The sequence below is a fragment of the Hylobates moloch genome, unplaced genomic scaffold (assembly GCF_009828535.3).
Source record: "Hylobates moloch isolate HMO894 unplaced genomic scaffold, HMol_V3 SCAFFOLD_24, whole genome shotgun sequence".
NCBI classification, from domain to species: Eukaryota; Metazoa; Chordata; class Mammalia; order Primates; family Hylobatidae; genus Hylobates; species Hylobates moloch.
The window spans coordinates 25,464,861-25,479,387 of record NW_026652299.1 but is presented as its reverse complement, the minus strand read 5'-3'; the positions used below and the strand labels follow the sequence as shown (position 1 = coordinate 25,479,387).

The 14,527-nt window shown below is 37.5% G+C and overlaps 1 protein-coding gene across 6 annotated transcripts in view; it reads right to left on the bottom strand.

Moving 5' to 3' along the window:
- Window positions 1-14,527, bottom strand: part of PTPN4 (protein tyrosine phosphatase non-receptor type 4) — a 224,592-nt gene that overhangs the window by 73,352 nt on the left and 136,713 nt on the right. For all 6 annotated transcript variants that reach the window (XM_058434299.1, XM_058434298.1, XM_058434300.1 and 3 more), the window contains one exon: window positions 3,594-3,682. In XM_058434299.1, the coding sequence (XP_058290282.1) occupies window positions 3,594-3,682 (89 nt within the window). The remainder of the gene's footprint in view (window positions 1-3,593; window positions 3,683-14,527) is intronic.

Genomic DNA, 14,527 nt, shown 5'->3' with positions numbered 1-14,527 from the left:
GTCTTCAAGTTCAGAAATTATTGTTACTGCTTAATCTAGTCTATTGTTGATGCTTTCTATTGTATTTTTTAATCCATTCACTGAACTCAGTTCCAAGATTTGTTGGCTTTTTTTTTTAATATCTCGCAGTTGAATCTCTCATTCAGATAATGAATGGTTTTCTTGATATCTCTGTATTGTCAAGCTGTCTTATATCTCATCGCATCTCTTTAATATCATCATTTTATTTTTCTGGTATTTCACTATTTCTTCTGTCCTTATATGCTGATATCTGCACATCTGGTGTAACAGGTGCTTCTTCCAATTTTATGAATTGGCTGTTATAGGAACAAACTTTTTCTTGTGATGTACCTATAGTGTTGGCTGGATAGGGTGCTTTGGCTTTGGTTCTGGATGGGTGCAGTAGTATAGTCTTCACATTATTTATTTGGCGCTCATCAGTGTCAGAGGTGTCTATGAGTTCCTCAGTGGCTTAGGGTGTAGAGGTTGTGGTGAAGCTGTACTGGGGATGGAAATGCCAGGTAGGTTGGTTCATGGGCACCAGCTGTGGTGATGGCAGGCTGGGCATGCCAGTCCTTGGGTCTCTAGGTGGTATGCATGGTGTCAGTAGTTATCAGTGGGCTATCCCTTGGGTTCCTGAGCTATGCATGTGGGGGACAATAGTGGTAGAGGCAGGGTGGATGAGACAGTCCCTGGGCCCCTGGGAAGTGCCCACAGGTGCCAGTGGCAGGCAAGGTAGGTCCATTATTGAGCCCCTGAAAGGTGTGTGTGTGTGTGTGTGTGTGTGTGTGTGTGTGTGTGTGTGTGTAGCTGCAGGTATGGCCAGCCAATGCCTAGACCCCAACAGTGCCTGGAGGTGGTGGCTGAGGGCGAGGCACATCTATCGTCAGGCGCTTGGATGTCATGTGAGGGCCCTCACAGTTCTAAGTGGGGTAGGTCAATCTCTAGGTTCGTGAATAACACGTACAGGTGCCAGCAGCTGGGATGGTCCTCTGTTCAGGCCCTTGATGTCATCACTGATGATAGTGGACAGGACACGTAAATGTCCCTGGAAGGTGTGCTCAGACAGGCCAGTCCTTAGCCCCCCTGAAGGCACATGCAGCTGTACAGTGGTCTTGCTGCTGGAGGACGTGAATTGCTGTCAATGGTAATGTCAATGGTAATGTCCCTGTGCAGGCAACTCTGAGGCTGTAGTGAGCACATGCTTCATCTCCCTTTATGACGGGTACAGCCTCCCTGGCACACTGCACTGCCCATTCCCCAGGGTGAAGGACACTGCATGAGATACGGTCTCGAGGACCTAGCTGCAACCTGGGTGCAGTTAGTCTTGCAACTTTGCAGCCCTCTGTGTGGACATGGAGGGTTGTCAGTGGGGAAATGCAGGAGCTACTGGGCCTCACTGCAGGATGTATTCTGACGGGGGCTGAGCTCTCAAAATGGCATTGTGTTGCAACTGCCTGGGTCTTAGGGGGTGTGTAGAGGGAGGGCAAACTCCCTCTCTGAAACAATGCCATGGTGTGGACTTCAAGCAGCTCCCTATGCTAGTATCATGGCCCATGAGGGCCAAGGGCTCTCTCATATAAGTAGAACTGCAGTAATCTTTGGTGCAAATGTGAACTATTGAGGATCTCTTGCTTACCTTTTCCTTGCAATGGGCAATTCCTCCTGGCTCTCAGGTGATCCTGGCTAGGCTGGCTACTTTGCTTCCCTCTCCTTCTGTGTCTCAGAGGTTCCCTGTCACTTCCTTGTTGAATTCTTCTGTTCTCTTTTAAATGTCCTATTCATTTATCTACCTGCTGATTTGGTCCTTCAGCAAGTAGATTCATTTATCTACTTGCTGATTTGGTCCTTCTTTGTGGAAGACACAAGTGCCTCCGTCACTCTAGTCAGCCATCTTGAAGGCCCCTCTCTGCTTTCTTTTCTTTCTGTAGATCCAGATTCCTGTCTTATATTATTTTCCTTTTCTGTGAAGAACTTCTTTTGACATTTCTCACAAGGCAGGTCTACTGGCAACAAATTTCATCAATTTTTGTTTGTGTGTGTGAAAGTCTTTATTTCTCTTTCACTTCTGAAGGATAACTTTGCTACAGACTTCTAGGTTGGTGGGTTTTTTCTTTCAACACTTTAACCAAAATATTTCACTCCAGTTTCTTCTTGCTTACATGGTTTCTGAAGATAAATACAACATATTTTTTACCTTGTTCCTCTGGGTTAAATGTGCTTTTTATGCTTTGCTTTTTAAAAGATTTTCTGCAGCATGACTATGATATGTCTAAGTGTGGATTTTTGGGTTATTTAACCTGCTAGGTGTTCTCTGAACTTTCTGCATCTGTGATTCAGTGGCTGTCATGAATTTTGGAAAACTATCAGCCACTATTTTTTCAGATATTTATTTCTTCTGTTCTTCTCTCTCTTTATTCCCATCACGTCTTAAATACTGTTCTTTCATTCCTTTTTCCCATCACTTTTCAGTTTTTGAAGTTTCTATTGACATATCTTCAAGCTCACTCATTTTTTTCTCGTGTATAATCCACTGATAAGACCAAAGGCATTCTTCATTTCTGTTGCAATGCATTTGATTTCTAGCATTCCTGTTTAATTCTTTCTCATAAGGTTTCCATCTCTGTGCTGCTTACATTTCTGTCTGTTCTTGTACGTTACACACTTTTTCCATATACTTTTCCCTTAGTCTATTAATTACAGTTATTTTAAATTTCTGGTATAATACTTCCAAAATTTCTTCTATATCTGGGTCTGGTTCTCATCCTTGCTTTGTTTCTTCAAATTGTGTTTACTGCCTTTCGACACGTCTTGTAATTTTTTGCTAAATGCTGGATATGATATACTGGGTAAAAGAAAGAAATAAATATGCCTTTGGTGTGAAGTTTTATGTAGACCTGGCAAGGCATAAGGCTATGTTTAATGTTTGTGTACAAACTGTAGGTGTCAAGAGGTTATAATTTACTCTATCTTTGTTTTTCACATCCCTGCTGTCTTCGGGTTTCCCTAAGGGACTCCTAAACAATCTGAGCCTTAAAATTATTTTAGTTGTGATTCCCTGTTATTATTTATGAGCCATGTTGATGTGGCAGTTAGGTGTGGGATAGGGAGGAATCATTCTTTCATCCTGTAATTAGGTCTTAGTGGTTTAGTGGTCTGTGCCTCTTGGCTGCGATCTTCAGTGCTTCTCAGGTCAACTCCTCCTTAGGTGAGATAAGAAAGCAGGAGGGGTCTAAATTGGGTATTTCCATTCTCCCACTTTGGTTAAACTCTGATAAAACCCACACTGGTTAGATGCTGGTAAAACAGTTTGCCCTGGGGGCAAACCTCTGTTAAAAAGACTGGAAAGCTCTGATCATCTTTCAAAAATTCCATAAAAGAAAAATTCGTAAGTAATAGTTTTTAATAAGTAATTTTGAAATAAACTATTTTGGTGTCTTCTGGTAGGTGCTAACTAAATGGGAAAAAGTATAAAGTTTATCTCACAAGTAAAATGACAACATTAAAATAGTTCAACAGCCACTGTCTTTAATATAAATTATTATATTTGGTAATACAGTGGTAAACATAGAAGTATCAACAGATGTTCTTACCATGGAAAGGTATTCATTCGTACCCTGTTCTTATAAATCAGAATTCCTCCTGACATCACTCCAATCATAATCTCATTGTTACTCTGATCCTTCAAAAAAAAAAGAATAAAAACATGATAAATCTAAATTAATGGGCTTTGTTAGAGATATATTTTAAAAATAGGATTCTTTTTTTAAAACTAAACATGGCATTTTCAAAGGTTGCAAAGAACTGAATACTAATTAGAAACCCAAATGGTAATTATTACCAAATAAAAATAAAGAACAAATTTTAAACCAAACTGAAATGTCTTATTAAAATTCTTTAATCTAATGCAAAATGGATCTCAGGATTTCCCACAATTTACGACTAGAACTGACTCTTTGGAATAGGAACCAAGAATTCAGAAATCAGAGACCTTTTCCTTAGTATTCGTTTTACCATTCCTAAAACTATTACAATCCATTTACTAAGTAACTGTGATGCTAACATCACAAACATGAATAAAACGTGGAGGAATTCAGAGTTTGGTGAAAAGGAACCCAATAAAGCGATATTTACAACATAATGAGACGTCCTATAACTAATACATTAGAAACATCATGAGAGTATACAATAGAGAACAATTCTTAAGAGAGTTTAGAAGACCCCAGAGAAGAACATTTGAATTTGTGCCTTGAAGAATGAGTGAGAGTTTTCATACTAAATGACCCAATTTGAATAGCTAACCTACATTAATGAGAGAATGGGTAAAATAAAAATACATTTTTTAGGTGCTAATTTACCTTGAAACTATTTTGCTTCTTTATTTAAAAGATTCTACAAGTAAACTAATACAGAAGGCACGCTTTTACCACCTACCATTTATTTAATCAGAAGATAGAACTTATTAATAAAATATAAACTAGATTTTATCATTGTCTTCCTAGAACAAATACTTTATAGTATCAATAACTTCTAATGGAATAAAATCTTTTTAATCTGTTAGGTAAGCGAATACATAAATGGTCAAATGCAACAGTGTATATTAATTTGCATGGCTGCCTTTGACTAGCAATAATCAACATTATTTTAGTACATTATTATCAGAGTATTAAAAAGCATGTTTTAAAGGACATCAATTAGAAGTTTGGATCAAGATGTGAAGACTGAGCCTAAATGATGCAAGGGTAAATATATACTCCTATTAGACTATCTGCTCCCAACCTCATAAAACATTAGAGAAGATATACATTAGGGAAGATATATATAAAGCAAAAGAATCTGTAATACTTAAAAACAATCTATAACATATGAACATATGTTATCAATGGACCAGACATCTTGAAGAATCCTTAAAGATATAAAGTGGTAGGACTAGATTTACTGAGAGGAAAAAAAAATTCATAAAACCACAGCCCAAACTATGCAGGAAAGGGACTGCTCTACGTGGAGGTAAAAACGGAAATGAAATTTTCAGGTGCGAGTTCAGTTACCATAGATAAAAGAATTAAGAGAGGCCTGCAAATTACTGTCAGGAGAATCAGGTAGGGAGTAGCTGTGGTAATTAACTCCGAACAGTCCCACAATCCCACTCCAACTGGATTCAACTACAGGAAAGGAAAGTGTGAAGCCTGTCTAAAACAGCAATTGTGGATAGTAGGTCCAAAAATTTAGAATTACAGGTAATCCTCAGAAGGAATGAATGGAGAACCCCAGACTGAAAGAGGCAAACTATAGGCACATTGTAGCTGGCTTTGTATTCCTTCCCACCTTAACCATCACGTAAGGCAGGCTACAGTAAAGAGAAATAGGCCGGGCGCGGTGGCTCACGCTTGTAATCCCAGCACTTTGGGAGGCCGAGGCGGGCGGATCACGAGGTCAGGAGATTGAGACCACGGTGAAACCCTGTCTCTACTAAAAATACAAAAAAATTGGCCGGGCGTGGTGGCGGGCGCCTGTAGTCCCAGCTACGCGGAGAGGCTGAGGCAGGAGAATGGCGTGAACCCGGGAGGCGGAGCTTGCAGTGAGCCGAGATTGCGCCACTGCACTCCAGCCTGGGCGACAGAGCGAGACTCCGTCTCAAAAAAAAAAAAAAAGTAAAAAAAGAGAAATAGCATTCGCAACCAAGTGAACCAGAAATCACAAATACAAAAGAGAGTACATAACCAAAAATCACCAAGTATTTGTGGAAAGCTAATACCATTAGAGAGATATACCAAACCCAATAAACAGAGAAGCCAATCAAGATACAATGTTAGTAGAAAAACAAGTTTAAAAAATAACATATTCAGAAATGTGTAGGAACTCAAGTTTTAAATTACAGATATCTAGACTGAAGTGGCAGTTCCCAAGGCATTCCTAGACTTGGGTAAGATAAAACGAGAGAACAAGTATTATAGCCTTTAGGGACACAAATGTTATTAATTCCAATGTCTAGAAAAATACACTTTGACCACCTTAATTTAAAATACCTTATTTTGCTTTTCTTCATATCACTTATTAATACTGTACTATAAATCTATTAAATAAATTATTCACTAGAACCCAAGTAACAAAGAGTAGAGCTATTTATTGGATTCTTAGGCATAGAAAAAAGTACCTTGCAGGCATCAAAAAAAGTACCTTGTACTCTTTTGCAGCATGAATGGCTCCGTATTATTACTGTCTGTATGAAAATGTCTTAGCTGTTTAGCTTGGGATCCAAGGCCTTTTACATAACTATTCCCATTTAATCTCTCCTCCCTAACTGGTAAAAATCTTCTACCCTAGCCAGGCCATTTTTATGGTATGTTTTGTGTGCCCACAATTACGTGTTAAAAGTGTTCTCATATCTCTGATAATATCTCCCTGCCAAATCAAGCCAAACCAAACCAAAGTCTAGATTACATCCATCTTCTCAGTAAAAATTTTATTAGCCCACATCTACATGTTTCTCTCATATTTATCTGTTTCTTAAACCACTTATCTGAAAGACCTAATTATTGTAGAGATAAGGGCTGAGATTGTGCATAACAGTGTCTTTCAAACTACATGTGGAAAAGGACCAGTTATGTTTTGTTGTTTTTGTTGTTTAAGTTTCCAATCTGTCAGCTATTGATGCTTCTGCAAAACACACTAACATGCTTTATGTCAGACTGCTATAAAAGTAGCTAAATCTTACACTTAATTTCTGCATGTGTCTCTTCATGGACCAACTACAGTTTACAGACTGGCAACAGTCTGTGGATCATACTTGGAACATCAATGAACAATCACATCATTTCACACTCCTCCAAAGAGCCTACTTATCAAATACGTTATTTGATTTCTGATGGTAATTTTATGCTTACACTTATCCAGTCATATTACTAGAAAATGTTTAATATAAAATCAGATTATAAAGATTTGTGATGAGCTTTAACTATGTAGTTATCTTCGGAACTATTATTAAATGATAATTAAAGTGGAGAATTTATAATACGCAGTGGCTATACGGTTTGAAAATGTAAATTCAGAGCAACTATGAAAAAAGAAAGAAAATGGGAGATAAAGTTAAAATTTTTCATTGTTCTAGTAATAACTGATATGGTAATTATAAGTACTATCTTTAATTACAGGATAGCATGAAGCAAATAAATAATTTTAGGATATGTGAATTGTAGAATTCTTTGAGCCCTAAGAACCAAAATATTCTGTGTATCTCAATATAGATATAGAAACTAGTAAATTCCCAACTCTGTTCACTTAAAAAGCCTAGAAACAATGACCAACCCAGTAGGAATAAGCATCCTTAGCACCCACACTGAGATTTTTGAAATATCATTTTCCATTAAAAGGGCTTCTTGGAGAAATGGCTAATTTCATGTCTGTGGCAAAACATCTTAAAAACACTAGATAGCATAAAAGCTATCAAAGACTAGACCAAGATCATGTCAAAAGGACTTAGGAGGCTGGGTGCGGTGGCTCATGCCTGTAATCCCAGCACTTTGGAAGGCTGAGGCAGGTGGATCACTTGAAGTCAGGAGTTTGAGATCAGCCTGGCCAACATGGTGAAACCCCGTCTCTATCAAAAACAAACAAACAAAAAACAAAAATTAGCTGGGTGTGGTGGCGTGCACCTTTAGTCCAGCTACTTAAGAGGCTGAGGTGGGAGAATCACTTGAACCCAGGAGGCGGAGGTTGCAGTGAGCTGAGACTACACCACTATACTTCAGCCTGGGAGACAGAGTGAGACCCTGTTTCAAAAAAAAAAAAAAAAAAGACTCACAAGCCAAAAGAAGACCATTCCCCACTGGTGACCAAAGATGGGCTAATTTGAGCTTTAATAAGGAGAATAATTATACTGTATTAAATCTTATCAGTAATATCTGATCCACCACTTCATATTCATTACCTTGAAAACCAGGTAAATAAAAGGAAAAGAATCAAACATTCTTTTCCATGTGTTTTCTATATGAACTATACCACTGGGTAACTGAATAGTAAAAGAAAGAAAACGACCCCTTATAAAATCATTCCAGCAAATAAATAAAAACAAAAATATATTAGGGTATCTCCATTTTGCAGCTTTCAATAAATTAATGGATCTAGGCATCCAGCCTAAATAGCTGCTAGCACAGAATAAGAGCAAAACCCAGGCATTATGCACCACCTGAAAAAAGAACATAACAGACATCAATCTTGAATCTGAACATGCTGCTAGATTAAGCTGCCAATCTGCAGGAAATAGGACAGCAAATTATGTTGAATTACATTATGAATATGTGATCAAGTAAAATCCAGACTGTAAGAAACTACAGGTAAAATAATCCAGTGCTTCACAGGTAAATTCTAAGCACAAGAGAAGAAGCAACAACCTGTAGATTAAAAAGAGAGATCTCAGTTACTGTGAGTCAAATAAAATACACTAAACAACAGCAAGACCAAGCTACAGTTTCTAGCAAGGCACACTTGGGTAATAAAAATTATTTAAAAAAAAATACTATGTAGGAAGGAGCTGTTATTGGGAAAAGGTTTCTGGAGTAACTGGCAACATTCTACCACTTGAACTGGGTGGTAGTTACAAGGATGTTTGCCTTACAGTAATTCAGTAAGATATACATACCTGTCTGTGTTTTATTTTACAACAGTATGTTTAAAAAAAGCAGGAAAAAAAGATATTTAAACTGAATATGAATAGATGTTCTAACATTTTCTGCACATACCCTAATTGTTCATTTCACTTTCTCTTGTGGTGTATAGACCCCCCATCTCTTCCTTTTTTTTTTTTTTTTTTGAGATGGAGTCTGGCTCTATCGCCTAGGCTGGAGTGCAATGGCGCCATCTCGGCTCACTGCAAGCTCTGCCTCCTGCGTTCAGACCATTCTCCTTCCCCAGCCTCCAGAGTAGCTGGGACTACAGGTGCCCACCACCACGCCCGGCTAATTTTTTGTATTTTTAGTAGAGACGGGGTTTCACCGTGTTAGCCAGGATGGTCTCGATCTCCTGACCTCGTGATCCACTCACCTTGGCCTCCTAAAGTGCTGGGATTACAGCCGTGAGTCACTGCACCCAGCGTTTTTTTTTTGAGATGGAGTCTCGCTCTTGTCGCCCAGGCTGGAGTGCAGTGGAGCGATCTTGGCTCACTGCAACCTCCGCTCCCAGGTTCAAGCAATTCTCCTGCCTCACCCTCCTGAGTAGCTGGGATTACAGGCTTCCACCATCACCACACCCAGCTAATTTTTGTACTTTTAGTAGAGACGAGGTTTCACCATGTTGGCCAGGCTGGTCTCAAACTCCTGACCTCAGGTGATCCACCCACCTCGGCCTCCCAACATCCCCTCCTTTCTTTGGAGACTACTACACTATACACAAACTAATTACCTAGGGTACTTGAATGTTCTGACCTCTCTACTATCACATGTTAACAGTACAATAACTCAAACCCACTCAATGTTATGATGTACATAAGAACAACATTAATTTTACGCAGTGGAGACAGCCGTTAATTTTCTTAATTACTTTTAATTATAAAATAATTTCAAAACAATATACAACAATTTCAAATATCAAATAAGAAGTCAAAGACTCCCCTCATCACCTTCCCTGCCTCCTTCCCTCATTCCCAGAGATAATCGCTATTAACACTTTGGTGTATATTTTCCTCTATCTTTTTACAACTTTTTCTAACACATCTATAAATATTTTAAAGAATGGAGTTTCAGTAATGGAAGTGAGCAAAGATGATATTCATATTAATATTTGCCCCCCAAAAGATTTGTACAAATTTATATTTCAACAACGTATTAGAGTGTCCACTTTCCCATACTGAGGCAAAAAATAGTTATTTTTAATCCTTTGAACTTTTGCTAATCTGATAAGATTGGTATCTCCTTGTTTTCATTATTAGTGACAAGTGCATAGTATTGGTCACCAATATTTCTCCTGTGAAATGTTTATTGTATCTGTATGCCATATGTTTCTACTTACAAGTTTTAAAAAAATTATTCCTTTGGGGAACTCTTTATAAAACATGAATATTAAAAAATTTTCTGTAACATATGTTGAAATTATTTTCTTTTATCCTGTAGCAGTATGTTCTTTTCTAATATATCATTTGTTTAAAATTTTCATGTCTGTCTATTTTTAATGTAGTTAGGCATAAAGGCTTACACATTCATTAATGATGAAAAAAATGTTTGTATGCTTTATATAGGCCTAATGGAGTATGAGAATGCAAACAAATTATTCAGTGAAAATGAAAACAATTAGTGACCTATCTATGCTTTCATAAAGATGCTTGATATAGAAAGATGGTTGACTAAAAATAAAATAATGCTACGTCACAATGAGTGAAAGCACACATCAGAATTATGGAAAACCACTATGTGATTTGAGTACAGTAGAGTGACATGGATAAAGTCATATGTATAGCTCCAATCTGAGAAAAGAGTTCCTTTCTCTGTTCCAAGAGATTACATTTGTAAATTGTTTGATTATTTTAATGGATCTGTCAAAAAGTCTTCAAATACATGCAGGTTAAAAATGAGGTTTTGGAAAGAAGCTATAAATTAGCTCTTAATACAGAAATAGGGATTATATGGTCACATTACTTAACTTTTCCGTGTCTCATTTTCCTCATCTGTAAAGTGGAGATAATAATACTCCTGCCTCACAAGGCTGTTGTAAGGATTAAATGGGATTAATACATAAAGCCCTAAGAAGGATGGCTGGCACGTAGTAAATGCTATATAGGTGTTTCCTGTTATTATTATCTGTGTCCTACAGAGCAAAAGTCCTCAAAATTACTGTTCTCAGTTTTTTTTTTTTTTCATATTCTCTCATCACTCTTTGGCCATCACTGCACCTCCAAAACTGCTCTTGAAAAGTCACCAGTGACCTCCGCTTTTCTAATCCAGTTCTCTGTCCTCATTTTATTTGACCTAACAGCATCATCTGACAAAGATGACTGCTCCTGATTTACTTGGCTTCAGAGACACACATTTGTGTCTTTGACAGAAAGAAAGGCTCTCCTTTCTGAATGGCTGCTCCTTCTTGGTCTCCTTTCCTGGCTCTTCTTCATCTCTTCAAATTCTAAACATTGACGTGTTCCAACTTTGAGGACCTATTCTCTTCAGTGTCTACTAAATTTACTCCCTCAGTGCTCTCATCTCATGATTAACTATTAACTATTAACTATATGCTAACAATTCCCAAATGTATTATTTCTAGTCCCGACTTTTCCTCTCAACTCCAGGTCCATAAATGGAATTGCCTACCCCTCTTTCATGAGGATTTACGTCTCTTCAAATTTAACATGTCCCAAGACAAATTCTTGACTTATGCTCCTACTAAATCTGCTTCTCCCAGGTCTTTCCCAACTTAGGAAAAGTTCAGGCCAAAAGCTTTGGAATAATTACCAAATCCCTTTTCTCTCACACCCATAGCCAGTACACATGAGTAAAAGCTGTCACTTCCATATTCAAAATATATTCAAAATCTGATTACTGTCCACCACCCCAACACTACAAGAACCATTACCTTTCACCTGGATCACTCCAACAGTCTCTTCCCTTAGTATCTTATAGTATATTCTCAAAACAAAAGTCATTGTTATATTTTAAAAATGTAAATTCACAACATGTCTTTTATTGCCTCAAAACTCTCTAATGGTTTTGATTATAATTAAAAGCCAAAGTCCTTAAAATGTTTTATAAAGATGTGGTGGCTCATGTCTGCAGTCCCAGCACTTTGGGAGGCCGAGGCAGGTAGGATTGCTTGAGCTGAGAAGTTTGAGACCAGCCTGAGCAACACAGCAAGACTCCATCTCCACTTTAAAAAAAAAAAAAAAATTCAACAGGCATGGTGACACATGCCTGTGGTCCCAGCTACGTGGAAGGCTGAGGTGGGAGGATCACTTGGGCCCAAGAGACCAAGGCTGCAGTGAGCTGAGATTGCACCAATGCACTCCAGCCTGGATGACAGAGCAAGACTCTGCCTCAAAAGAAAGAAAGATAGGAAAAAAAAAAAAAAGTCTTAGAAAGTTCTTGTCTGCTTTGATCTCATCTCCTAATACTCTCCTCTCCTTGTTCGCACTACACAAGCCATACTAAACTCTTAGCTATTATTTGAACTGCTATATACACTATTTCATTGCTCCTTCCTCTGCTTAGAATAATCTCCTCCCAGATGTTTGCATAGCTCTTTCAGATCTGTTTACCTTCTCAGTGAGACCTTCCCTGATCCCTCATTTGTTTGTCTTAATTCCCCTTTCTCAGCTTAACTTTTCTTCATAGCATCTATCAATATCTGACATATGACCTACTTAATTTTTTAAAAGAACTGAAGTACTATATAGTAAAATGCACATTTCTCAAATGTACAACTCAAAATTTTACACACATACATACACGTACCTATTTACACTCCAACATAACCATCACAAACCAATATATAGAACATTTTGAAAAACCCAGAAAGCTCCCTCATGAGTCTCCCAGTTAATAAACATTCCTCCAGAACTGACTGCTATTCTGACTTCTATCAATATAGATTGGTATTTTGCCAGTTACTGAACTTCAATGGAATCAAATAGTATATACTCTGATATACCCATAATTGTTCATTTATAGTTTTGTTTCTTGCCCCACAGAATGCAAGCTTTGGGAGGGTTCAATTTTATCTACTTTACTCACTGCTATATCTACAATATCTATAAATGAGACGATATTACTGCATGCAGCCAGAATCGAAGTCTATGTACTCTACTCAACCCAAACCATAGATAAATCTTCAGGAAAAAGTCCTCCCCTACAAAAGCAAATTCAAATATAAGCAGCAGCAACTATTGCACCAGATGCACAGATACAATGTAAGCACACGGGAAACATGAAATAGCAAGAAAATACGGTATCTCCAAAAGAATACAATAATTCTCCAGCAATAGATCTTAATCAAAAAGAAAATTTCAAAATCCCAGCATGAAATAAAGAATTCAAATTATTGACTTGAAAGCTCAGTGAGAATTCCGAAAAACAATACAAATAAGTCAGGAAAACTATTCAGGGTATGAATGAGAAATTTACCAAAGAGATATTTTTTTAAAGAACCTAATAAAAATTCTGAAGCTGTTTCATGCCCGTCATCCCACACTTTGGGAGGCCAAGGTGGGTGGATCACCTGAGGTCAGGAGTTCGAGACCAGCCCGTCCAACGTGGTGAAACCCCATCTCTACTAAAAATACAAAAATTAGCCAGGCGTGGTGGCGTGCTCCAGTAATCCCAGCTACTGGGGAGGCTGAGGCACAAGAATCACTCGAATCTGGGAGGCGGAGGTTGCAGTGAGCTGAGATCACACCACTGCACTCTAACCTGGGCAACAGAGCAAGACTCCATCTCAGAAACAAACAAACAAACAAAAACTGAAACTGGAGAATTCACTGAAAAAAATACAAAATTCATTGGAAAACTTCAACAATAGCCTACATCAGTCCGAAGAATGAATCTTGGAACTTGAAGACAGGTCTTTCAGAATAATCCAGTCAAACAAAAATAAAGAAAAGAGATGAAAAAAGAATGAGCAAAGCCTTCCTGAAATTTGAGGCAAGATAAGGTGACCAAATTTACATGTTATTTGTATCCCCAAGCAGATAATAATGTAAAGAGGTGTTCTCCATGGAACATTATAATCAGATTGTCTAAAGTCAAACTTCAGGAACAAATCCTAAAAATAGCAGAAGTGTCTCATCACCTATAAAGAAAACCCCACCAGTCTAACAGTGAATTTCTCAGCAGAAATTTTATAGGCCAGAAGACAATGGAATGACATATTGAAAGTGCTGAAAGAAAAAACCTGCCACTCAAGAATACTATATCCATCAAAATTATCACTTATAAATGAAAGGGAAATGAAATCATTCACAGACAAATAAATCCTGTGGGAATTCTATACCACTAGATCAGTTCTACAAGATATGCTCAAGGGAGTCCTAAACTTGGAAGTGAAATGATAACCTATACCATCATGAAAACACAAAAGTATAAAACTTAATGGGTAAAGAAATACAAAGGAGGAAGAGAAAGGACTCAAACAGTATCACTACAGAAACCCATCAAAACAACAAACTATAGGAGAAAACGAAAGAAACACAGAATACATGTAATAACCAGAAAACAATTAACAATATGAAAAGAACAAAACCTCACATACCAATAACTTCGAATGTAAATAGATCAAATTCTCCTCTTAAAAGACACAAAATGGCTGAATGGATTAAAATACATAATTCAACTATATGTTGTTTAAAAGACACTCAGTTTTTCATTAAAAACACATATAGACTGAAAATAAAGGGATGGAAAAAAATATTCCACACAAACGAAAACCAAAAGTTAGGAGTACCCCAACTTTTATCAGATAAAACAGATTTTAATTATTTCAAGAACAGTTATAAAAAAAAAAAGACAAAGAAGGTCATTATATAATGATAAAGAGATCAACCCAGTAAGAGGACATA